Source organism: Labrus bergylta, chromosome 15, assembly GCF_963930695.1.
Source record: "Labrus bergylta chromosome 15, fLabBer1.1, whole genome shotgun sequence".
Lineage (NCBI taxonomy): Eukaryota > Metazoa > Chordata > Actinopteri > Labriformes > Labridae > Labrus > Labrus bergylta.
Genome location: NC_089209.1, coordinates 8911634 through 8936440, shown reverse-complemented (window position 1 = coordinate 8936440; position 24807 = coordinate 8911634). Strand labels below are relative to the sequence as shown.

Here is a 24807-nt window from a genome sequence, read left to right as displayed (position 1 = left end):
AGAATTTGCTGTTTTGAGTTTGAACTAGTCTGACTCTTGTAAGGGCTCAAAAAGAACAAGTTACTTCACTTTTATGTTGTCTGTGTCAGTTCAGTTGAATTTATGTCCAGTGTCCAAACTCTGTTCAAAATATATACACTTTGTCTTATCTTATATTTGACTGAACAAACTATGGTGTGAACAACTGAAATTGAAAGTTAAGGAAGGGAATCAGACTGAGCTTAAGATTTGGGACATGGCTTTGATGCCAACGAGTTTTACCGACTGGAGTGTTGATGTTCAATACTCGGATCTATCAGTGGATCTCTGAGACAAACTTGAACAGTGATTCAAATTTTGAAAAAAAAAAATGGTTTTAATGACAGAATTGGAGGGGAGACGCATCACTTACGATGTTTCTGTACAGTGGGCTGAATTGAGTAATGAACCTTACGATTGTTCGTACAGAGAGGTTAGTCACCTGCCTCTCACATTATGAAAACAAACTAACAATAAAAAAGTTACCTTGAACAAAATTATAAAAGGGGAAAATTTACAACAAGGTTTGCAGTGAAACCGCAAGAGCAGCCCGTGAGTGTGTTTGACTCTTCTCCTCTCAGTAAAGTCCTCTGTGAGGATTGTCTCTGTATTGCTGTGGTTAACTCTCTGCGGCGTGTCCTCCTCCTCCTCCTCCTCCTCCTGATGCTGCTGCTATACCACAGCATACTGCTGATACAGCAGCTCCCGGATCTTATAGTAGTCGTCACACAGGCAGCCTTCCAAGCCAATGCGTCCGGCCTCCGTCTGGACAAAGAGTATAGAGATGCAGGCGGTCACAAGAGTCCACACATCACACTCATTTACACTTTGTTCAACATGGTTTCACCTTTAAACACAGATGTACTGTGATGCTGTAGCGCTCGCTCTGACCTTTACAATAAAAAAAAGGGACTCTCATTTGTTTCCCACAGATGTTCACAGATTTTGAGATTTGAATGTCTAATGAGTCAATCCACTTCAAAGATTTTAAATAGCACACAGACACACACCCCTTTAAAAAGTCTCACTTCTCTTTGATTCCACTTTCTGGGTTGCTCCTATTTTAAGTTCTTCTCAATTATGCATTTTGTTGTTGGTGTCCTGACTCACTTCTACTTTTTCTTTTCCTTCACTTCTTAAGTTCTGCCTGTGATTTTTTTTTCTCTGTCTCCTGAAGAGAGATGTTCTCATGTGCCTCTGGGGTTTTTTATCCCACTTAGGCAAGCTGCGTTTGTTTACTCTTTGTGTTTAATGATCCAGTTTGTGTTAAGAGCTGATATTTTATTTTGCAATATAAAGTAATTACATTGACCTCTAATAAAGATTCATTACATTTGCAACTTGTGGGCAAAGGTCAGCCCTTAAAACAACCTCAATGTGGCCCTTTAACTATTTATAAAAAAGGTGAAAATGTAATCTTAGAAAAACAATGAATCTCCTGCTCTCGACACAGGCCGTAGTTTGCTACAGGTCAGTTTACTGGTCGGCACATTGTTTGAATATTTCACACAAATCCACGTTATGAGTCAGCCCATTCATTTGTTATGCCTGTTGTCAGTACAGGTATGAATATATTTGCTAAAGATGTAGCCCAAGCTACAGAAGGCATCGTTATTTTACAGATTTACAGTTGATCATTGCAGATCTCTTATTATTATTATAGTATTATATTAAAATGTTCCTTCAAATAAGCGTGTGTCTGATCTTAATCTGTGAGCGCCTGCTGCTCTGTTTTTAGTTTAAAAAACTAGCACTTATCCTGTCTGAATCAAACAACCAATCAGGGTACGCTTTCACATAACCAGCCGATCACAGCAACTCTGCACAAACTAGTATCATCAAGCTTCAACGTGACTTGTGTTGGCAGCTCTCTCTCTTTCTCACTCAACAGCTACTGCATATGGTACGGAAGCCCTAAGAGGACATACAACCATACATTTGAATTTACTTTAATTTGTCGTCATGGCAATAACTTGTCACTTGTTTCCTTGAGAAGTCGCAGAGAAGTGTTTGAGAAGTTTGTTAGCAAACACAAATCATTCTTAATGCTTCCAGTCATCAAACTGCAGTAACTACAGTCTAATCTTTTAGTAAACAACATCACACAAAGCCAGCTACAATGAAATGCTGACATTTTGATGCATCGCCAATACATCCTAAAAATGACATTGAAGTACTAAATCTACAACTTGCATTGCTTCTGCCGTGTTTCCATAAATTCCAGACTAAGCTGCTTTATTTCTTAAAGCACTGACTGTTCAGGATGCATAATTCATTCATCCAACTTAAGTGAGAATGTTTACACATGTTCACAGCACTTTTCCTACGATTAATGGGAACTATTTCCACTTCCTGTTGTGGCTCAGTCAACATAAACTCAGGCAATAAATACTCAAATCACTGGAAATGTATTAAGTCTGCACCTATGTGTGGCAGTGATGAATCTCTGCAAGTTCTTTCTAAGGCGTCTAAAGTGTACTCCGTTGTACATGCAGATAATAGATAAAGATGTATCCTTTCTGATAAGCCTTCTTGTTCTCTTCTCTTGTACTCTTCCTTCTGTTATGTGTTTTTTTAAAGGTCCTTCAATTCTTATTTCTTTCAATTTCCCTCAAACACTGGCTACGAATCAAAGATCTAAATATGAATCACTATGGAGTTCTTTGATTGCGGGGTTTTGGCTGAAACACAAGGCTGTGCCATATGTCTTCCACGCTGGCTTGGTTACAATTTTTTTTTCCAAGCGTCGCAGGGAACCGATGGATATCACGCTCGCTTAGCCCGTGGGAAGGACACTCACCCTGCGGACAGCCACCATGTTGTTGCACACCAGCACTCCTCCTACGAACTCGGCCTGGATGCCCTCTCTCAGCAGGACCTGCTTGAAGTCAGACAGGCGTGGCTCGTTGATGAACACCGACTGATGCCCTGAAATCTGCAGGGAGAAAAGAAGAGAGCGGCGGTCAGACTGATGGCGGTACTCGATTGCTTGTTTGCCCTTGTGGAACACATAGTACAGGAAACATATTACAAAGTGTGAAGTCTTCGTGCGCAAGAACACGACTTTTTATCCGCTGGCATTGGTTGTCTGACTTTCACTGTGCAAATGATGTACATAGAGAGTTTGACAGCAGACGGCAGTTTTCTCATTAATCTGCTACAGGGGGGAACGTTTCTTCGAGCTCACCTTGAATCTCAAATTAAAGTGTGTTTGCACATGCATGATTAGTGACTTAACAACTAAAACATGAGCCAATTATGATCCCATTTACAACCAACACAAGTGTGATGAGGACAAGTGAAGCCATTAGCACACAGAATATGCTTCTCTGTAATAAGAGAAACATATTTTTTTCCACCAGCACTTAAAGCTTCTGTGAGGACTGGATATGAAGCAGACTGAAATTAATCCTGAGGCCTCTTAATGACCTATAAATGCAAACAAGAAGATCGATTATTTCTTTGTAGTTATTTATAACTCCTGCTGTCACTGCCACACAGTAGATGTCAGACCAGGCAATTAACAGTTTGCTGCTAATATGACCTCTCTTGCATTTCCCCCAGCAAAGAATCATGAATGGAGTCGGCATGAGAGTAATTCTGTTTCTGACTGTAAAAATGAAGCTGGATGAGAATTTTCATCAGAAAATATTACTTAAACATGTAAAGGACAACATAAGTAACCAAGCAACAACGAGCCCTAGTGAGAAATGTTCTGAAACTACGGTTATTGGGGGTTGCCAGCGCAAAAAAAAAAAAAATCTTAGTGGACACATTCAGCAATTTTTTAACGAAGTGGTTAGATTTTTCAGAGTGACAAAAAGAAGGCACTAAATATTCTGAGGATGGAGCAGAAAATGTTCCAAAAATCAGTAATAATGACAACAACTTTGTTTGACAGTGTCCCCCGCCTGACCTCAGTGTGAGGCAGAGGCTCCAGCGTGGGAATGACGTCGCTCTCCTCAGAAACCTCCTTCTCATCCTCCCCGAACAGGCTCTTCATGGCTCGCTGGGCTGCCACCGCTGCAGCGCTGTGGTCGATGCCAAGATCTGGGGCCACTTCCATGGCCATTTCGCCTTCCTCTGACTCCTCTTTCGCCCCCTCCTCCAGCATCACTCCCATGTCCACCTTCACCACCCGCATGTCCAGCACGCCATCGATCCAGGCCAGCTCAGTGTCTTTGGCTTTGCAGAACTGAAGCGAGCTCACCAAGGAGTCTTTCAACCGCACCTTTGGTATGATGAATGAGACAAGATGATGCATTAGCCTGACATTTAGGATGGATTTTATGCTTCAATCTTATATTAAAGAAACAACCGTAATACCTCAGTCTTCAAAGGGTTAGAAAAATAAGAACTTTGAAAAAAAAATCATCACCCTTACCGTGTAGATTTTGAAATCTACATAACATATTTAAGGGATCATTTATTCTAAACCACTGCTGACCTGGTAGATGTGTGTTTCACTGGTGGCGTCCACAGTCTCCTGCAGTTTGGGCGTGTACACTTTGATGTCCTTGCTGAAAGCTCTGCAGGAATCAGCCAGGTCCAGGCTGGCCTCCGGCGGCCCATGAACGATCACCAGCTGTCTGGGCTTCATCTGGTTAATAATCTTCTTGATGGAGTCGCCATCAGAGCGACCTTCGTAGTCAATGTAGGACACCCTTGCCCTGCAGAAGAAGAAAAAAAAAAAAACAGAAGAACGCTTCATCAATACCAGAAAAGTAAAACATTCAATGATAGATTTGTTATTTATGAATTTAAGGTTTGCAGAGTACTCATTTACAGCAGCTGGCTATCCAATAGGATGCTGTAATATTGGACACTGATCAGCTGCAGTGAGTGTATAAGGGCAAAAACTACAAATAAGATGGCATGTCAATTTAAATCTATACTAGTCGATAAATCAAAAGTTAAGAAATCATTCAGAGAACAGTCAGAATTCAGCACAATTGATCTAACACAGCTAAACAAGGGATCACAGCTTCTATGGACAATGCCTGATTGGTTTGCAGTGTGTAAGCACTAGCAGTGCAATGCCAGCCTTCAGTCCTCCTTGCAGTTTAACGTCCACTGCCTGAGTTGCTAACGTATTCCTCCAGTTGAGTGGTTATATGATAGTTTAACCTGACACAGCCTACATGAAACTTTATCTCTGTCTTCTTGATCAAAATACAGCCAAACCATTCTGTGCTAAAGCGGAGCACAGTGCTGGTTTACATCCAGATTGTAGAGCAGGGAGTGACGCAGCTGCTGCCCCCTAGTGGCAGGGAGTTGTGTTACAGCTCAGACACAACACTTAACCTGCATGATGGGCCTGAGTTTATAAAAATGGTAATTAGTTAACTCGTGATTCTGGTCAGGACTATGAAAGATGACAATGCTTAATCGTTTAGTCCACTAATTTCGCACATCCCGAGAAGGGAAACCGAACCAGACAGTTTAAAGACTAACTGACCTGATTTCCAGATTTTCTATGCTTGAGATGCATTTCGTAGGAACAACAGATAAATCCTGGTCCATGGGTTCATCACCGTTCGTCAACCCAGATTCCAACTTGTTTTTCTCCTCCTCTGTGGCTTGTAGCTCAGGAACCAGAAACTCTTCTAGCCTGTAACAGAACAATAACAATCCGTTATCCAAGATTCCTGATAATCTAGATCAGTGTACGTTTCTGTATCTTTCTATAATCGATGTTCAGAGATTGTACTACCTGATAATTTCCCCGTACTCGTCCCACTTAATTCTCTCTTCATGTGTGGGGAACATGGGATACGATTTTTTGGCTTGCTTGAAGAAGCTGCCCTTGCGGCTCCCCTCAGCCTTCATCATCAGGTCATGGTGTTTGGTTTTCACTGCCGCTGGCTGATCCAGATCATCGTCCATGTCGCTCTCGTCGCTGGAGTCGACATCCACTCTGCAGGTGCAAGAAACAGAAATTAATTCTTCCGAAAACACTGCAGAGTTTAACTGTGTGTTTAAGTGTTAAAACTCCTCTCCATTTCACAGATTTACATTTTAACTACTTGTTTTAAATGTGTAGTTAAACCATTAAACCACCATGTATGTGCAACATAACATAATTATAACATAATAATTTTAACATAATTTGCTTTTTTCTGTGCTGTTAACAGTCCCTGAAAATAAATCAATGAAATGTCTTGTTTCACCAACAGACATAAAAGACGAGACATTTAGCTCTAAAACACCAAGTAACTGTTTCTGCATGAACTTACTCTTTTTCTTGTTCCAGCTTTTTAGCCGCTTCTTTCTTTATTTTATCTTTCTCAAGGAATTCTTCAAGATCCTTGCCTTCAAGCTTCACTCTTTTCCTCACCTGTCATAATGAGGAGAGAGAGAAATATGAATATAGAGCAAATGATAGAATTACACATTTTGTTGTAACCTCGGCTGGGTCTGTGTGAGAAACATGAGATATTTTAAAAAAGAATCCTACAATCACAATTCCTTGTGATTGGTTGTATCTGTTTTCAGTTGGAAATACAGCTCGACACGGCAGCTAGATACTACCGAAGTTCTTGTTTCAGAGGGAATTTAAGCTATGGGTACTTCTTGGATACAAACCTGCTTTTATTTTGAAAGACAATTATGAACTTCCAGCAGATCGAAGGTTACAACATTAACTTAACCACGTAAAAAGAAACTTGTCACAGATCGAAAAGTAAATGAAAGCAGCTAATGGGAATGGTGAAAAAGTAAGATATTTGAAGTCACAAGGTGAATATTACTTTTGACTTGACAACATAGTGTTTCGAGGAGGTTTTTAAAGTGAAGTTATTCAAAAGATGCAGCATGGTTGTTATTTTCCATCACTGTGACTACAGGGAGACGTTGCGGTGGCTTACCTACAGCGCGGGTAGGGGACAAAATAGCATATGTTAATTTCAGACCTTCGCATCACAATTAACGCGTTAACGCAGACAACTCTACTAAAAAAACTCTTCTTGTTAAAGTCAATCGGCAGCATTATTGTGACAGTCACCTCCAGGTCCAGCATCTTCTCTCCGGGGTTGTCGATGAGGTAGCGAGCGAGGGTTCCAGGTGTTGTGCGGTAAGTCAGGATCACAGAGTTTTTGGCGTCTTGGCACCACTGGATGAAGAGTTCTCTGGAAAAGCCAGACTCAAGGTCGGGCTGGCTGCAGAGTACCACTTTAGGGCTGGGCACTCGGGCCAGGTCTGTCAGACTGTGGCAGAGCGTCAGGTGACGAAACTGGAACGGGTTGTTTCTTTTGTCTTCAAAACATCTCATGAGTTTATCACTCATCCACTCCACCTACAGAAAGACGGGAGAACAACAATGAATACTGGTGAAATGCAGCTGAATAAATACCGTGAAAGAATTTGATGCTACATCTGTGCACCGATGTTACCATTTAAAATTTGAAAAAAATGTTATTTTGGATTAAATTGATTCTATTTTAACAATCTAAACAACCATCATGCTAAATCATCGACTCAAGAATAGAACACAATCATCTGTAATGTCAAAATCCATGATTGATACCTGAGACTTGGAGAACTCCACCACGTTATAGCTGACATTGTTCAGCAGAGCGAGTGGGTAAACTCCCAGCCCAGCATCCTTTGTCCTCCAAATCTGATCCAGCAGCTGAGCCAGCTCCAGCACGCGTCCAGCTGTATCCACGGCAATAAGGACATTGCCGTCACCGCGCAGAGTCTCCATTACGTTAGCTGAGAAGTAAAAGTGAGGATAGTTTTTAATATACACAACAATGCGATCTATTACGATGATTTTCTTATTAAGCAGTTTTACAGAAAAGGAGGAAGGGCAGAAAATCTAATATGTATGGAATAAATTAAGGAAGTTGTATTTAATGTAAACTCTTTCCAATGGCAAGGATCTTAAACAACTGAAAGAATTGTTACTGTTTCAGGCAGTATTTAAAAATACAAACACCATCATCAAGAAAAGCAGGAGATAACTTAAACGTACTAAATAAGGATAGCTAGCCTAATTTATTAGATGATTGCAATTATCCTAAATAATTTTCTATTTATTCTACTGTAATAAATGTTCCATTAAATGCATTGAGATGAGGTTTGTAAAATCACTTACTTAGCAGCATCTCATCTCTTTGTTTACGACGGGGCTGCACATATGTAGCATTGAAGGAGTCTGTGATAAGTAAAGAAGGACGACTGATGCTCTCCAGTGTGCAGCCGTTGAGGTGGCTGGAATAGAGAAACAGGAAAGAAGGGCAAATGAAATACTTTGCTCAACCTAAACAAAAACAAAATGCATTACACATGAATTTTTATTCTGTGCTCACATCTCTCTCTTGTGGTTGAAGTCCACAGCATACACAATCTCCTCTTCCCCGTCCTTAACAATTTTCCAAATAGTGCCTCCGATCATGTGACCGGCGGGAAGAGGCGTGATGGAGAGACCATGGCCTTTTCCTGGCAGGTAGAAATAAAAGATATTAAACACTTTGTTATCTCTGATACATGAATACAGGGTCCTCTTGTTTTACCTCGAAGAATCTGTAATCAACTTACCTTTAAGATTGACAATCTGAGAATATTTCAGCTGCTGAATTTTATCAAAAGCACAGTCCACATCATCGAGGGTGAAGAGTTTGAAATCTTCACTGTTGTTTCGAGACTAAATGGAAAGAAGAATGAGATTTCGATAAACACGGGTAATCACAGTGTTTCCCCTCCCATTATATATTTTTTAAGATTTATTTTTGGACTTTTTGTGCCTTTATTGTAGGGATAGGATAGTGGATAGAGTTGGAAATCAGTTAAAGAAGTCATTTAAGGATACCTTTCTGATAGAAAAGGAAAGCTGTCATTAAAAGTAACACATGAACACCAAGATTCCTTCAAATGTTTGTGTCGCCGTGTCGGCATGTCGGCTTGTCCCCACCTCCCCCAACACCTTAAACCTAGAGGAAACACTGAATCATGAAGTCAAGCGCTTTGATAAATAACATGGATGATATTTCTTACCTGGTAAAGATCATACATGAACATCTGACCCATCTTGTAAACAGGGATTGTAGCATAGATAGTACAGTTTAGACCCAGTTTCCCCACAGCATACGGCAGGGCTCCAAGGTGAATGGGGTCAGGGTGGGAGAGGAGCACAGCGTCGACCTGATGAACATATCTGCAGGGAAAATGGACATTACAGCTCTTAGAAGATAATCCTTTAACATAAGATAAGATATACTTTAGTCATCTCAGCAGGGAAATTTAGGTGTTCCAGCAGCCAGCATACATACAAACACACAACATATATATACATACAAATCCCACCCATACAAAAAACATGAGCCCACAATACATAGCCAGGATGAAAAAAAGTGGTCTGGATGGTCCATGTGCATAAGTAGCTGTTACTCATAGATAACAGTACAAAATACTAGCTCTGCCAGTGCATAATATGATAGAGAAATAAAGAATTATTATTTTAAAAAAAGCAGAATATACAGGTGCAAAATACAGTTTGATATATGCAGCTCAGGCTAAAGTTTAAAAGTCTTCTGTCATTACTTAAAGGGGAGTCGTTATAAAGTGCAATTGCAGTAGGTAAAAAATCTGTCCTTTTTGCAGCTTAGCCTCCCACTAAAAACACTCTTTTGTTCACACACGAGATTGTGTAAGGGATGCATGTTATTGTCCATAATGTTCAACAGTTTCTGCATCATTTACTGACTCCACATTGGGCATCAATGGAAACAAACGATGTTAAATCACCGTTTCATGGCATCAATGATGTCCATTGAGAAGTTCTCATCCCAGCCACAGTCCAGGAGGAAGCGGAATTCATCCACCTGCAGAAGGTAACAGAGAGCCGACTCCTCCTGAACACCTGACACGGCTGTCAGCTTGATAATGGACGTCATGTTTCTTCAGGTGTCACACTGAAACAAACAGCAACAACACTTTGCAATTAAACCAACACATTATTCAAAAAGCAACACAAGCTCGAATGTTAAATTGAACAATATTAAAGAATGACATTGCAGTGCACGATTCAAGTGGTTAAAAAAATAAAATAATAATAAAGTAGCTGGCTTGTCGAGCAGAAAATGAATGAAAAGGTAAACAGTTAGCTTGTTAGCTAAAGCTAGTTCGCTTAGGCTAACACAAATCGCCCGGCAAAGTCTTTTTGTTTTTGCAACATTTGAAATCGCTTTTAAAGACGAATTGAGTCGAAGTGGGAGCATTTGACTTACCATAAATGACTATATGATCAATTTCCTCCTGTCGGGAATAGAAACGCAGCTTGAGGAGTATCTATAAAGCCAACATTAAGACATTTTTTGCCGTCGTTTTTTTTTGTTTTCACATACACACTTGACTAGCAGGCATGTTAGCCACAGCGTCATGAGTCAAAGGCCGAGGAGCGTACTAAGTGTAGGGGTGTTAAATTATCAAACAAAAACAAAAAAATACTTCATTTAATTTCATACGGTTTTTTACATTTATAATTGTACATTGCGATTCCACATGTTTGCATTGATAAGAAAATCTCACCAAAAAGCAGATGGGGACGTGAAAGCAGTTTTTTTTGTTTTTTTTTATAGTTCAAATAAGACCGTCCTCCTGTCAGAGTTGGTACAGTCCAGTGTCCTCTGCTTTGCTGAGTGAAGCACTGAAGGCCACGGCTTGGAGTAAACACAAGGTAATATTGTAGGTATTTCTACGCTGTGTCTATATATTTTTTTTCCCAGTATTGTAACACGTGTTAAGTGTGCTTTAATATAACTTACTTCTAACAGAGACACCTTTCTCAGCGAAGATCTGAGACCTATTTGCTAATGATAGTCAGCTAACAGTGAAGCTAACTAGTACGAGCAGACTTGAGGGCACTTCGTGGGTGTAGTCAGCACTTCAAAGCTTATTTTGTGGGTGGATAACATGTAAATAGCTGTAGATATTCAGCAGTTGTGTGGTGTGCTATAGTGCATTTTATAAGACTTGTTAAGGTTTCGAAATGAAACTCTTATGTAACCAATTTACGAGGTTCTGTGTCTCACAAAACGATTCAAACAATTCATCAAATATCTAAACAAGTCAAGGCCTTAGTCTGCAGAGTGACAAGCTCGACCAAAGGTTAAAGACATAGCTTCAGTCATGCATGTGTTATATGTAGGCTGTACAGAGATTTACATACATACATCACATCAAAACAATGTTTAATTTGTGCAGTTTTATGGGGTTCCTGTATGTAGAGATGAACAGTTATTATTGTCACCCTGTCTGGTAATCGTTTTTACTAAAGAGTTTATTGTGAAATAAATACAAGTGCAGAACATAGTGAGGGAGGACAGTGAATACAGTTGTGCACTAATCAAACAGCAGGGTATTAAACAAATGAGCAAAAACAAACACTGTAAGAAAGAAAGGATGATAAATAAAATTTGATGGCCTTGAAGAAGGTAGCTAGTAAGGATGAGAGGGGAATGTATGAAGAAGCATCTGTGGATGGGTCGGTGTGTTTAAGGGGATGGCTGAGGTTGGTCGCTGTTGTAAGGGTTTAGGTCTGAAGCTTGGTTGCTGATGGTATGATGGTAGAATAGGCTTTGAATGATGAACATCATAATGTGTCTGGCACAGGAACATTAGGAAGGAACCTGACAACTGCAGGGTCCAGTCAGTTGTAGTAGGATCTGGGGCGATATGGACCAAAACTCATATCTTGATATTGATTAGCTGAATGGCGATACTCGATATATATCGATATGTATTTTATTAACAGTGAAAACACATGGATAAAATAAACTACCTGGTTGTGAATTTAAAAAAGTAATATTATAAAATAAAAATGTTCCTTAAATACAATAAAAGAGAGAGAGGAGGAGCGGGGTTAAGAGGGACAGACAGTCTTCATCAGTGAGATGAGGAAAAAGGTGAGCTGGCACGTCTATAACGTTATTTTAATGCAACATAAACTATATCCATATTAACGATATTGTCTTATCATATATCTTGTTTGAAAATATATCGATATATCTTAAAAACTTGATATATTGCCCAGCCCTAAGTTGTAGGTGTGTACATGTTGGTGGGGGGGACACCAGACCCCCAAGGAGAAGGAGCCCCCCCTCCTAAAAGACACACAGATTTGTTGTCAGGACAAGGTTTCATATGTTGCCAAAACCAATCTTCAGTAGTCCTTCAAAGCAGACCAGTAAGATACTTTGCTTTGCTAAGAATTGATGTGCATGCCCTCACTCGTAAGAATTTTTTCAGGTCAACTGAAAGATTTTGTAGATTTCAACCGTGGTAGAAATCCATGAGGCAGCATCAGTCCCTCTAACTGAAATATAAGCACTAACTGTGTTCCAGCCATGTATAAAATCAATTAATGTTTCAAATTTGTGTTTGTCTCCACAGGCACCATGGTCAACTACGCAGCTTTCATGCGGACGCATTGGGTAAACGTATTCCTACCCATCGGCGTATTTTTGGGGATGTACTTAGACAGTCTACAGGAACAGAAGCTGACAGGCTTCAGGAACAAAAGTGCTTTGTACAGCAGGTAAGGATGAAAACAAACCAAGTTTAGAACCATGCTTTCGTAATCTGCGTCACTATAGTTTATCAGTTATTGAAAAAAAAAAAAAAAGTGAGGAATTTCCCCACTGCATTCCCATCTACCCATATTGCTCTTCTCAATGTTCAGAGCTCCACATGACCTCTTTTGGTCAACAGAGAGTTCAAACCAAAAACCACCCTTCTATTTCAGCAGATATTTAACATGTTTGCTTGAAAATTGACCAAAATTCGAAATCAATAATCAAAATATTTTTGATTAAATATTCTCTAGATTGTAGAAACTCTAGTTTAACTTTTTTTTTTTTTTCATGCATTTAGCTGAATACCTGGTAATCAAAGCGAAACATGGGATAACAGGAGCAAGACTCAAATGTTAATATATTATGACTCTTCGGTAAACCCAAATATTCACGAGATGGCATCATTTTCCGCTTGGTACCAAAAAACAAGCGTCAGCCGATGATAGCAGAGACACCTCCCACCCCCCACCAAGGATTGTTTTCACTGCTGAACTCTGGAAAGAAGTTCCACAGCCTCCGAAGCAGAACTTCCAGGTTCTGTAACAGCTTCTTCCCACAGGCCATAAGACTTTTAAACACAAAAAAATAATCCCTCCATTCCCCCTCAAATCCCCACACAGGACTACCTCACTGGACTGTAAAATACATCAAACGTGCAATATATTTATCTGTATAGTAATTTTATACATAGCTTTTGTTTTTATATCTGCACCTTATTTTTCTATGTAAATACTTGCTGCTGTTTTTATCCTGCACTACAACGAGCCAAATGCAACAAAATTTCGTTCTTATCTGCACTGTAAAGTACAAGTTTGAATGACAATAAAGAAAGTCTTAAGTATAAAGCCAGAAATGTCGATACAATTTGCTCGCATCTGAAGAAAAACTTGCCTGACATCGAGGTCGTCCAGTGTAGTTCGGGGATGTTTGCTCATGAAACTTTCTGACTTATGTTCTCTTTAGGGAGCTGAAGCCAGGTGAGGAGACGACCTGGAAGTAGACCACCCGGACCTGAACGGAGTCCTTTCATCTGTGTTGCAATGACTGATGGGCGACCCCTCAAATCAGCATATTTAAGACTCTTCTATTTCCTTTAATGAGTTGTATCAACCAATAAAAACATGTACTTTCCCATCAAACCACACGCTGGTGATCCTCATTATATAAAACACATCATTTATGTTTTTTTAAAAACCTGGTTTATTTGATGCTTTATGCAGTACACTCATGTATGACGGCTGTTCAGTGTGAGAGCCTCCGGGGAGTTAATGAAGACTACACGGGACAAGGACATTTCACATTCCAATCTTATTCTGTTCAAAGACAGTTAGAATCTATTCATGTAGTCGCCGTGACTGAAGAGTCTGTGGCCACTACAGAGGCTCTGCTGTGCGGATAATCCCCCTCTCAAAGAGCAGCTCAGCCAAAGAGATCTGGAGGGGAAAAAGAACCACATTAGAGAGAACTTCAACCTTTCAAAACAAAATGCTCAAATGTTAATCAGTTTGCTAAAATATCTCTAAAACTGGATTTTTTTTTTTTTTTTAAAGGTTTATTTTTGGGCTTTTTATGCCTTTTATTTAGAGAAAGGACAGTGGATAGAGTGGGAAACCCCGGAGAGAGAGTGGAGAATGACGTGCGGGAACGGAGCCACAGGTCGGATTTGAAAGGCGGGGTCGCCTTGTTGGAGGGTTATAGCCTCCGTACATGGAACACATGTATTAACCACTAGGCTACTGGCACTCACAAATCAGATGTTTTTTTTTTTTAAATAACGACTTAATAACCCTAGCGAATAGTTATCCTTCTGTCCGAAACATGACAGTACAAAGAAAAGATAACTGAATAAACAGTATCACATGTCAGCAGAGGTTGTATGAACTATTGGCAGCCTACCTTGTCCTCTGCAGAATCACACGGGAAACTTCCTACAGTCACAAATTTGGGATATGAATGGATCAGAAACTCCATGGCATCAGTGTGCTGAAAGATAACAAAAAAAAAAAAAAATAAGGCAGTGACAAAATCCTTCAGAGAACTTTGTGCAACTCATATAATCACAACAGATCGTCCATGTACCTCTGCGTTCATTTCAAAACTCTTGGGCTCCTCTTTGTGGTAAACTCTGGAGTTGTCTGTTGTGTGGTAAAGACGAACAGCTTCTCCATCGCTGCACAACCTGAGAGGAGAGAGAGCCACAGTTTGAAGTTTCTGCTTTCAAAGGATCTACGACAGCTGTTCTTCATTCTGAATTCAACATCGTCACTACTTTTATACGGCCGATTGCAAACCTGCTTCGATGCAATAAATTTATTTTTTTTAAAGTACCTGGCACATCCGGCACGGAGAAGCCTGACTCTGGTCTGGGTAGTGATTTGTTTACCTACATCCACAACCTGACCTCGCTCCCATCTAGCAGGTGCTCCCTGCACACTGCTGGCCAATTCCTCTGAAGGAGATCCAATAAAAAAAATAATGAATTCAAAGCTTTACGGCGTGCTTTAACGCACCAAGAGTTCTTTCTTAAAATGGATAATAACCATCAATACCTGGAGTGAGCATGGGAGGGAGGCAGTCGTGCAGGAAGCCTCTAGCTTTCTGATCCACTGCGGCATCAACGGGGGCGTAGTTTATAAGCTTCTTCATCAGACTCTCGATTCTTGAGAAGAATTTTGTCCTGCGTGGGTTTTCCTACACACCGCGAGGAGGACCAGGGTCATTAGTGACGAGCCAAAAGGTCATGATGCTTGAAAAAGAAAGTTATGAGTGAATGTGAAATAACTGTTTACCATGTCAGAATTTTGAACTCCCATGTATGTCAGGTAGTCTAGAGGTAAGCCCTGTCTGAACTCCACATCCTCCTCCGTCGCCACTTCCAACGCAGCAGGAACCAACTACACAAAAAAAAAAGAAAAAAGAAGACAGTTAAACAGTTAAAGTGGCAGTAAGCAACATGAACAGTACTCCAAAGGAATGCAGCCACTGTTTTTGTAACCTGCCTGCAACCCCAAAAAAAAAAAAATCTCCTCATAGAGTCGCTGTGATTGGCTAGTTATATGCAAGCTAACCCTGATTGGCTGTTTGATTTTATTTAAGGGCCTTTATCAGATAGGAGAGTTCAAGAGAGACAGGAAATGTTGTGAGGAGAGAGAATGTGGGATGACGTGCAGCAACGGGTCGAGGTCGGATTCGAACCCACGGCGCTGTGATGAGGACTACAGTCTCCATACATGGTGCACACGGAAAATTCTAATTACCTTGGATTGTCTCCTTATTAAACTTCTTTCTTTTCGCTGCTTCATCACTTTTTCACGCATTCCCAAACAACATTCCCGACCAAGAGAAACTCATCCATGCCTTCACATGGTCACGCCTTCAATACTGCAGCTCGTTAAGACTTTGTTATATCACACAGTCTCGTTTATCTCGTCTCCAGCTGGTGCTCAACGCAGCAGCAGGAGTTTTGACAAGGTCAGAAATAGAGGGAGCACATCCCTTCTTTCCTCCCTTCACTGGCTGCCCGTTAGCTACAGAATTAACTTTACAATCCTCTTGTTTGTCTACAAGGCACTTAATAGTTTAGAACACAGAACACTTTTCCACATATCACACCATCAAGAGAATTCACATCATCTGACCAAAGACTTCTGTCTGTCCAGGGATCCAGGACTAAAGGACCAGGAAGTGTTATGAGGACAAGGAATTTTCTATCTATTAAGAGTCATTTGTCATTTTATGTGATAAAATGTCAGAGGATGTATATGATGCGTTATCAATCAGTGTTAACGAGGCTGAAATCTGCTGATGAATCGTCACGATGAGGCCTTTTATTACACGTGTAGGATTGTGATGAGTGCATCACCTTCTGTAGCAGATCCCCCCAGCTGTTCTTCTGGTAGGACGAGACGGTGATGTGGAGGGAGTGAGCGTCTGGGAGGCAGTCGCCCTGGTGGATGAACCCTCGGGGGAAGTAGAGGAGATCCCCGGCCTCTAGCACCACCTCCAGGATCGGCTTTCCGATGTCTGCCTGGTTGAAGTTTGCTTTAAAAAAAAAAAAAAAAAGAGGCAAGTTTATCAAAAATTCATTCCACTGAATAGACAGACAGTTTTTACTACAAAAAAAGAAGCTGTATGTTAACTCACGACTTGAAAGCACAGGTAGGATCTCATCTTCTGTCCTAAGAAGAAGTCAGAAAAAAATAACTTTCAGAGTTTGTTTCTCAGTATAAATGTCTCATTATATCAAACAAGTAATAGAAAACATTCTCTGGTGTTCCATGAGCCATAAATGGAAACATGTAGAGTATAAAAAAATCTCTTATAAATATATATACATATATATCTGCTTGAACTTGTTCTTTAACCACAACTTGATCAGCTGATAGTTGCTAAAAATGTGTACCCATGACCTGTAGTTTCATCCAAAGTGTTCATATGAACTTTTTAAGTGTGTCCACTTCAAGGGACACAGCCTCTGTACAAGGGGTGCACGAAATGACCACTTGGCCACCGGTGCCCCATTAATATAACATTTTGATATCTTTTTCTGCATGTTTAAAAATCTGTTTAAAGGTGACATATTATGCAAAAATGCACTTTTTTCACGTTTTTCACAACTAATATGTGTCCCTATTCTGTCTACAATCTCCAGGCCAGGAGATTTTCCCTTTGTGACATCACAAAAGGGCAGTAACCCCTCCCCCAGATGTGTGACACTCCCACAGCTAGGTGTTTGTTCTGCCCTCTGAGTCTGCCTTCTTACCTTAAACAACAGGGCATGGAGTGAGAAAGCCCAAGCCACTTCCCCTTCTAGAGGGGGCGTGGTCAGACACAGCTCATTTGCATTTAAAGCTACAGACACAGAAACAGCCTGTTCTGAGCAGGGCTGGAATAAAGGGGTGTATGACATGCTAAAATACAGGATCAGAGTGGATTTTGGCAAGTAACAGCACAGACATGTTTTGGGGGCCTCTGAGACTTATTTAAAAAGGAGGATAATATGTGAAGTTTAATTACTGCAACTGACCTCGGGTTGTACACTCTCCAGTGTTTCTTCCCCTCCAGCTGAACTACAAACGCCTCGATGTCGTCATAATGTGGAGCAAAGCCTTGTGTTCCAGGTGGTGTCAAGTATCTGGTTAAAGGAACAGGACACAGATTCAATAAATAATCAATTCAGAAGATTTTTTTTAAATCTAATAACCATGTTAAAACGTACACGTTGGCTCCTGCCATGCTGCCAAACTGCTCCTGAAGGATGGAGAGCACGTTCCACACATTGGAGGAGAAAGCCTGAGGGTTCAGCATGCGGAGCGAGCAGCCACTCTGGGAAATGGAGACACAAAGATGATGATGATGATTGCTATCAGTGCAGATGGTGCACTTAACACAAAATGCCTCCTAGCTTGCGACACAGGCACATACTTCCAACTGCTTTTTAATGAAGGCGGTGCGGAAAGTTTGGAAATGAGAATAAACTTAAATGACCCTCACACAGGAAAAAAAAAAAAGGAGCAGGTTCAGCCGAGTCCCAGCAAAGAGCCCACGTATAAGGAATGTTAAAGATACCATAATAATGTGGTACACACACACAAACAATGTGTAGGAATCCTGTGGCTTTACCTCAAAGAAATCCCACACAGTGAAGGGCAGAGCTCTCCCTGGAGGATTGTGCGTCTCCCTCTTGCCGTTTGTGTAGCTGGTCACATCCAGATTCACTCCATACTGTACGTCCTCCTTCAATCAGACAATGCAGACGTTTAGTTCAGTATGAAGATCTTTGTCTCGACTCAACCTTTACTTACCAATGAAAATAAGGCAATACACTACAAAATACAAAAAAAAGGAACAAAAACAACCAATGACAGGTTTGTCGTTTTTAAAGAATTAAAAGAATAACGAGGAAACAGAAGTACAAATGACATACAACATGATGCTGCTAATAAAGTAATATCTGTTACCATGTATCTTAATTAATAGAAATGAGAAAATAAGACCAGATTGAAGGAACACTCTTGATTATTACATTTTAAAAGAACAGATGACTAATTCATTTCAGCCATTCAGCCAAATAAGGATGTTTAACTCTTCCTATGACACAGCACAAAACAAAAGTGCCAACAAAGTCTGCACTTGCATGTATGGGGGAGGAGACACTAGTTGGTTCCCAACGAGACTAATTCCTTCGGCTGTAGGGACTTGGGTTGGGGACCAGAGGGTCACTGTTGTTGGGTCAGAGTGGCCCTTGAGCATGTTTCAGATTTCAGACTATTCAAGTCTTATCAATCAAATTAAACTGCTGTATGCTGATGTCGGGATCATTTTTCAGTATATACATTTTAAAGAAATCTAACAATGTGGAGGGGATTGTAGATACATGTAAGATAGCTGCAGTTTGGTGTTGTGTCAGCTCCTTACCTGTCTTAATATGCGGTCAAACTCCGCCGTGGAGAAAAGTCCCCTGTAGTAATGTGGATTTTTACGTTGAACCAGAATGGGCTTCTTTTCCCAGGTTTCCCTTAAGAAAGAGGAAAATGTTAGTGGGTGAATTATACAAGTAAAAGACGACACTTTGTACAGGGTTTGTGAGTAAGCAAAGTTATTATTTATTTATATATATTTCTCTAATTTTGGGATGACAGAACAATATGCAGTTTCATATCCCATATCCCAGAATAATGGCGATTTTAAGAATTACGGCGATAATCAACATAAAATAAACTCTTAAAACAATATTAGCACATGGAAGCGGGACATGACACAAGAGCGTTTCAGCTGTTTTCTTAAGATAGTGACTTATTCATCGTGTCACCTCTGGATAACGACGCTGACTTTTCATGATAACGGTTTCTTTCTCGCTGTCGTCTTGAGATCTCCGTCACTATCACAGGAAAACCAACGTTGTCACCCCGAGTTAACGAGAACAACAGAATAAAAATCTCGAGAAACAACCAAAATGTGCTCGATATTACATAAAACAGACTTAAACAAAATGTATCGATGCATGTCTGCATAGGCCTTCTGTACTTCAGCACAGTGGAATGATAAAAATCAGGTTACCACTGATAAAAAGGCTCTTCTTTATCATTAAAGGATAAATACATTTTTATACATGAATCCACACAGCGCTGTACGTGAGCTCCAGAGTTCAGGCATTATTCTAACTAAACACACATGATCTCACAGACATAAACACCGTGATCACACTCGTCCTTACTTAAAGAAGGTCTTAGCAGGGATGGGGTTGATGAGCCACTGGAACAGCTTGCTCGCTCTCTCTCGGCTGTTGTTGATTTTTGAAATGTCAGCCAGCAAAGCATTTAGATCCTCACCGTCTCCATTGACACACTCCTCCTCTTCCTGCTGCAACTGAGGCATCAACACTCACACGTGAACACTCACACATGAACCATCCCAGAGGAGGACAATCATTTTAACATCAAATGAAATACTACTTCAGGGGCAGGGCAATGTCTACAATAGAGATGATACCCCATACCATCTAACACACTCACCTCTTTGAGTTCCTCAAACCTCTCCTCTCTTTGAGGTGCATTCAGGGGCTTCTTTCGTTTTTTCTTCACCTCAGGGTTAAACTGAGGTTTGTTGATCTTACTGACCCCGTTCTCCTTCTTCCTCTTCTTCTTCTTTTGTGCCACCTGAAACATCGAACCATTGAAACACAAGTTGTTACACAGTCAAGGCTTCAGAAATAAAGATAAATGAACATTATTGTTGTAATCTGACTCCACATCATGAGGTCTGTGTCTGCTTTGAGCACTGATCCCAGTCCTGCAGGTGTGACAGACACGTTTATCACAGAGCAAAAGGGACCAGCTCTGAATCAGCGTTTATCACTTATTCTCATCAAAGGTTTACCTGCAGGGAAGGCTTCTTTGCAGGAGGTGGCGTTTCTGGAGAAATAGTTTGATACAAGGCAAAAGCTGACATGTGTTTTCTCTCCATTTTCCAGTCAGTTCGTCATCACACTGCGACTGCTGAAACCTCTTCTTCAAGGGCTTTCTTTATGTATGTTTGCGCTTCAATGGACTCACTACTGCCACCCATAGAGTTGTAAGAGACTAATCACAGCCAACAATGGACTTATTCTGAACTTTTTTTTTTTTTTTTATCATGATCGAGCTACAGAAAGTTAAAATAGAAAAATTCAAAAGAAAAAAATACGTGCACATCAAGAAAGTTATAGGAAGACTTTTTACCTTCGTCAACAATTATTCTCAATAATTATAGTCACAACTATAGACCTAACTTTTTACATCAAAGGTCAATTTTTTTTCAAAATGTTTAAGTTATGCACATTACTAATTATTCACTTCAGTGTAAATTGTATGGGCCTTTTGGGGTTTGTGCAAAATGTGTGTATTCTGTCTGTGCAGGTTCTCAGTCATCCAGATCAAGGTCAATTCAAAGCTTGATCCAAAGGCAACTGGACTGGTTGAAGATCTTGAAGGGTTGTTGTTCTTTTCCAGCAAAACTTATCAGCAAAACATTGGTTGTGCTCTATTGTACGTTTCCTGTTAACATGAGCCTTGTTTAGGTTTTTGGTTGCACTTCTTTGTTCACTTGAAAGTAACGTAAAGAGATGATTAATGATACAGTACTGCACGAATAAAAGAGACAAAACATGGAGAAAAATGTTTTCTTTGCTTACCAGAAGTGAAAACGGAAAAAAAATGACATGAACAAATTATTGTTCTTGCATCCTTTAAGTTACTGTATTTGTAGATACAGTCAAACTTAAGTTAAAACAACGGCAAATGGAATATTTAAACAAATACGATAAAACATTGTAATGTATAAAAACTAGTCTAATTAATCATCCCTGAAAAATGGTGAAGTTTGATGTTTGTTACTGTTTTTACAGTTTAACTTTTCTTTTTATGTGTTTTAATGTTTTGCTCAATTCCTTGAATAATATTTAGTTGTGCTGTATGCCTGTTGGTTCGTATCGTAAATAATTGTAAATAAATATGACTTATTATTTGCAAATAAAATATATACTCATGAAAACCATTTATCTAAACCATTATTAATTAATTACGACTGCATCTCTTTTTGAGTTTCACTAAATAAAACCAAAATTGACCACTAGGTGGAGCATTCCGCCTAATATTTTGTGTGTTACAAAAAAAAAAAGCCACAGCCTTAATGAACACCATTTCCCACAACGCATTGCGGCGTGCTGTCGGTGCCGTTTGTCCATCCGTCGCTCCAACAATGCAGCTTTTAATGGTGCTGTGAGCGGTGCGAGGTGAAAACGCAGCAGCACCACAGGCTCGTCCTGAGACTGAACTCGTTGCAAATTCAACACTTACGAGCTTTTCACGCTTTGACAAACCCCACCGGCGCGATTTGGACTCACATTTTTGGACATTTGTGGAACCCTGCTGGGGGTGAGTAGCTAATGAAGCTAACGTTGGTGTGCCAGTGTAGTGGAGAGCAAATGCAATTTTGTTGTGACCACTGCTGCTGGCTAGCAGGCTAGCTAATTGGCCAGATGAGACATATGGCCCCTTGTGTGTTCCCCCTTGCAGACCACCTTTATTGCAATATCCTCGAGTCCTCTTGTTCCCCTGTTGGTGTCTTAGTTGTGGATTAATGACAGGTGTGAATGTAAAACGTCAGTAGTGTTTGCATGCAGACTTTGTGGAGTTGTCCCATAAAGACGCTCTTCAAGTCGTGAGTGTGTTTTGCTTTGATGTCGGCTGAAGCACACGTCAACCAAGCCGGTGTAGTCGCTGCTTCTGCCGCGATGTGACTACAGTCTGGTTGGGACTGCTCTCAGGAGAAGACAAGAAATCATGTTGAGACTTGAGAAACATTGAAATGTTGAAGCCCCTTCATATGAGTGTCAAACCCTACAACATACCCAGAACGTGCCACGCCAAACTCCAATTAAAGAAGATGCATTTAATTGTCTACATGCATAATGACAGGCATATAAAGGCATGCTCATTACTCTAAAAGTGAGAGAACTAACAAGATATCCTTCCTTAATACAGCTAAAGTCTCTCTAGCTGTATTTCTTTTCTTTGGTGACTAATTGTTCAATTGTATAAAACTACATTTGGATGTATAAGTTTGCTGTTTTGTCATTTAGGCTGCTTTAACTTAGTAGAGTCAAAACAATCGAAGAAACCAATGAGCAAAGTGCCATTACTTTAATTCCCTATCCACAGTGTATTTTAAAGGCAACAAAAGTCACCAATCTTTATGTTCTCATGTTTGATAAACTCAAAGTTAATATCACTCAATTTTTTCCAGATTTAAATAAATATAAATCTCAGTATAACACCGTCCAGTTCAACAGCACCATAAACTTACAGCCTCCTTAAGGAGCAGGGAACTCAATCAATACTTTGCTAAAACACTTTACGTTATATGACAGTCGACAGGATGGTCGTGTTTATTCCAGAGATGTTTTATTGAACTGACTGCATGCCTTGTAGCTAGGTGTGCCTAATAAACTGGAACTTTGTAAGGTGGCAGTCAACCAGAGCTGTTATGCTGCTGAAGTCCTTTTTTTGAAACTTGGGTAAAAGTAGCTGCTGTTAAAGACCAGCTTTGGCGTGTTTGAAGAAACAATGAGGTTACGACAAAGGGCATTAATTTAACAAAATGTTTCAGTGACCAGTAAATCCCTTTCACTGTGATTTCTAAGCCCAACGTTGAGCACTTAATAGCAGCCCTACCAGAGTTGTCTTCAAAGGCTTTGTGGTCAGTCTGTCTGTGGCTGAGAGGCATTGAAGAGCAGGCCTTTGTGCATTTTGACTCAACCAATGCTTTCTTCAAATCTCTTGATGATGCCTCATAAATAAGAGTGACTCCAATGTAAACTGTTATTAAAACCTGGGACATGGTGGGAAACATAATTGCCCAGCAGGAACATTTGCACGGTGTGTCCTGAATCTGATAATGCAGAGGACATGGAGAGTGGTGGAAAAGTTTCACCTGATGTATGTGTGGAGGCACAGGAAGATCAGGTTGTTGTAAGTTTACCATCACATACGTTTAAACCGATTTTATATATTTGATTGGGCAGCAGTAATCACAGACAAGCTGTAAATTTTCTTTTAACAGTTTCTCTCAGGTTTCATTCTTGTATGGTTTTCCTTTTGGATCAGGTCTTGGTTTCTTCAGAGGACTTCTTCTGTTATTTCCATTTTTTGGTTCTTGGAAATAATAGAGGCAGTAGTTGTTTTGATAAGTTAACTTTGAATTGATCAAAATTGGTTTGTGTTGTGAGTTCAAATGTAAGTTCAAACATGTCGAACCAACACGTCACTTACCTTTCATTGACAAACTCCTTTGAAATAGATCATTTGGTAGCCAGCTGTATGTTTTCAACACACCTCTTGATATGTTAAGATTGGACCACATCAATTAATATGGACCCTGTGTGTCCCACTATGGACAAGGCTATTGATCTCTTTCACTCGGGGGGCCTGATTGCCATGCTGTAGTTGAATGATTTTTTTTTTTTTCCCCCTCCCGTGGTCACATACTAATGAACAAATGCCACAATGCAGAAAAATGGCAATATCAGCGTTTCATTACGTGTCAAGGTGCTTGTAGATGTGCTGCCCTCATTAAACCCTCTGACACTTGCCTGCTGCTGCAATTTCCAGAGTGCTCATGTGAGTAGAGGCCATTCGAGTGGCATCATTAGTGGGGTTTGGCCTCATCCGATGGCAGATAATTGGAAGGGTGGTTGTTAAAATGAATTTTCATTCCAGTTTTAGCCGCTGATAATGGTTTCCAAAAAGTTCATGTTGCAAATTAATTTAACACCTTACTAAACGCTCCTGTGAGTGGTTTGTTCTGTATGAAAAAGACTTAAATTATTATGAATAATGCTTTTTATGACCTACAAAAGCATCAGCATGGAGTTAATTTTTTCTATCCGGTTATTTTTGAAACCGTTTCCCTTGCTGCAGGGCGGTGTCAGACAGCCGATTTAACAACACAAGGCAGAAACAGAGTTTTAAAAATTATATTCATTGTGTTCCTTCAAGGAGCACTTCACTGTTAAGCGACTTTCCCAAGGACACTTTGACATGTATCCATCGTATCATTATGCATTTTGAGGGAGAAGGGGATCGAACCGCCGATAATCTGATTAATGGACGACCCTCGTGAACCCTCTCTTGAGACGATGCCAAGCAAGTCCAGCTTTATCAAGCGTTGATAGTGT

General features: G+C 40.2%; 4 protein-coding genes across 5 annotated transcripts in view; 2 read left to right on the top strand and 2 right to left on the bottom strand.

The window, feature by feature from the left end:
- Positions 1-334: 334 nt before the first annotated feature.
- Positions 335-10406, bottom strand: cpsf2 (cleavage and polyadenylation specific factor 2). Its single transcript, XM_020627976.3, has 15 exons — positions 10248-10406; positions 9766-9932; positions 9016-9175; positions 8560-8665; positions 8331-8460; positions 8117-8232; positions 7544-7731; positions 7022-7312; positions 6255-6355; positions 5732-5935; positions 5477-5629; positions 4466-4688; positions 3935-4249; positions 2819-2953; positions 335-783 (listed from the first exon to the last, which is right to left on the bottom strand). The coding sequence occupies exons 2-15, from the start codon at positions 9912-9914 to the stop codon at positions 691-693; spliced, it is 2364 nt and encodes a 787-aa protein (XP_020483632.2). The 5' UTR covers positions 9915-9932; positions 10248-10406; the 3' UTR covers positions 335-690.
- Positions 10407-10547: 141 nt separating this feature from the next.
- On the top strand, positions 10548-13735 carry LOC109978712 (NADH dehydrogenase [ubiquinone] 1 beta subcomplex subunit 1-like). Of its 2 annotated transcripts, none has more exons than XM_065963722.1 (3): positions 10548-10696; positions 12412-12556; positions 13557-13735. In XM_065963722.1, the coding sequence occupies exons 2-3, from the start codon at positions 12417-12419 to the stop codon at positions 13591-13593; spliced, it is 177 nt and encodes a 58-aa protein (XP_065819794.1). In that variant the 5' UTR covers positions 10548-10696; positions 12412-12416; the 3' UTR covers positions 13594-13735. The 2 variants fall into 2 exon arrangements, with proteins under 2 accessions (XP_065819794.1, XP_065819795.1); XM_065963723.1 differs by having other exon boundaries at positions 10627-10704.
- A 42-nt stretch (positions 13736-13777) lies between these two features.
- On the bottom strand, positions 13778-20606 carry riox1 (ribosomal oxygenase 1). The gene is made up of 15 exons (XM_020627963.3): positions 20472-20606; positions 20108-20251; positions 19810-19961; positions 19011-19110; positions 18216-18329; positions 17812-17918; positions 17620-17727; positions 16737-16771; positions 16456-16634; positions 15383-15487; positions 15143-15284; positions 14922-15042; positions 14673-14772; positions 14490-14576; positions 13778-14026 (listed from the first exon to the last, which is right to left on the bottom strand). The coding sequence occupies exons 1-15, from the start codon at positions 20556-20558 to the stop codon at positions 13967-13969; spliced, it is 1641 nt and encodes a 546-aa protein (XP_020483619.2). The 5' UTR covers positions 20559-20606; the 3' UTR covers positions 13778-13966.
- Positions 20607-21808: 1202 nt separating this feature from the next.
- The window catches only part of extl3 (exostosin-like glycosyltransferase 3), a 29642-nt gene continuing 26643 nt past the window's right edge, over positions 21809-24807 (top strand). Inside the window, exon 1 of the mRNA XM_020628314.3 lies at positions 21809-22006. The gene's annotated coding sequence lies outside the window, so the exon portion shown is untranslated. The remainder of the gene's footprint in view (positions 22007-24807) is intronic.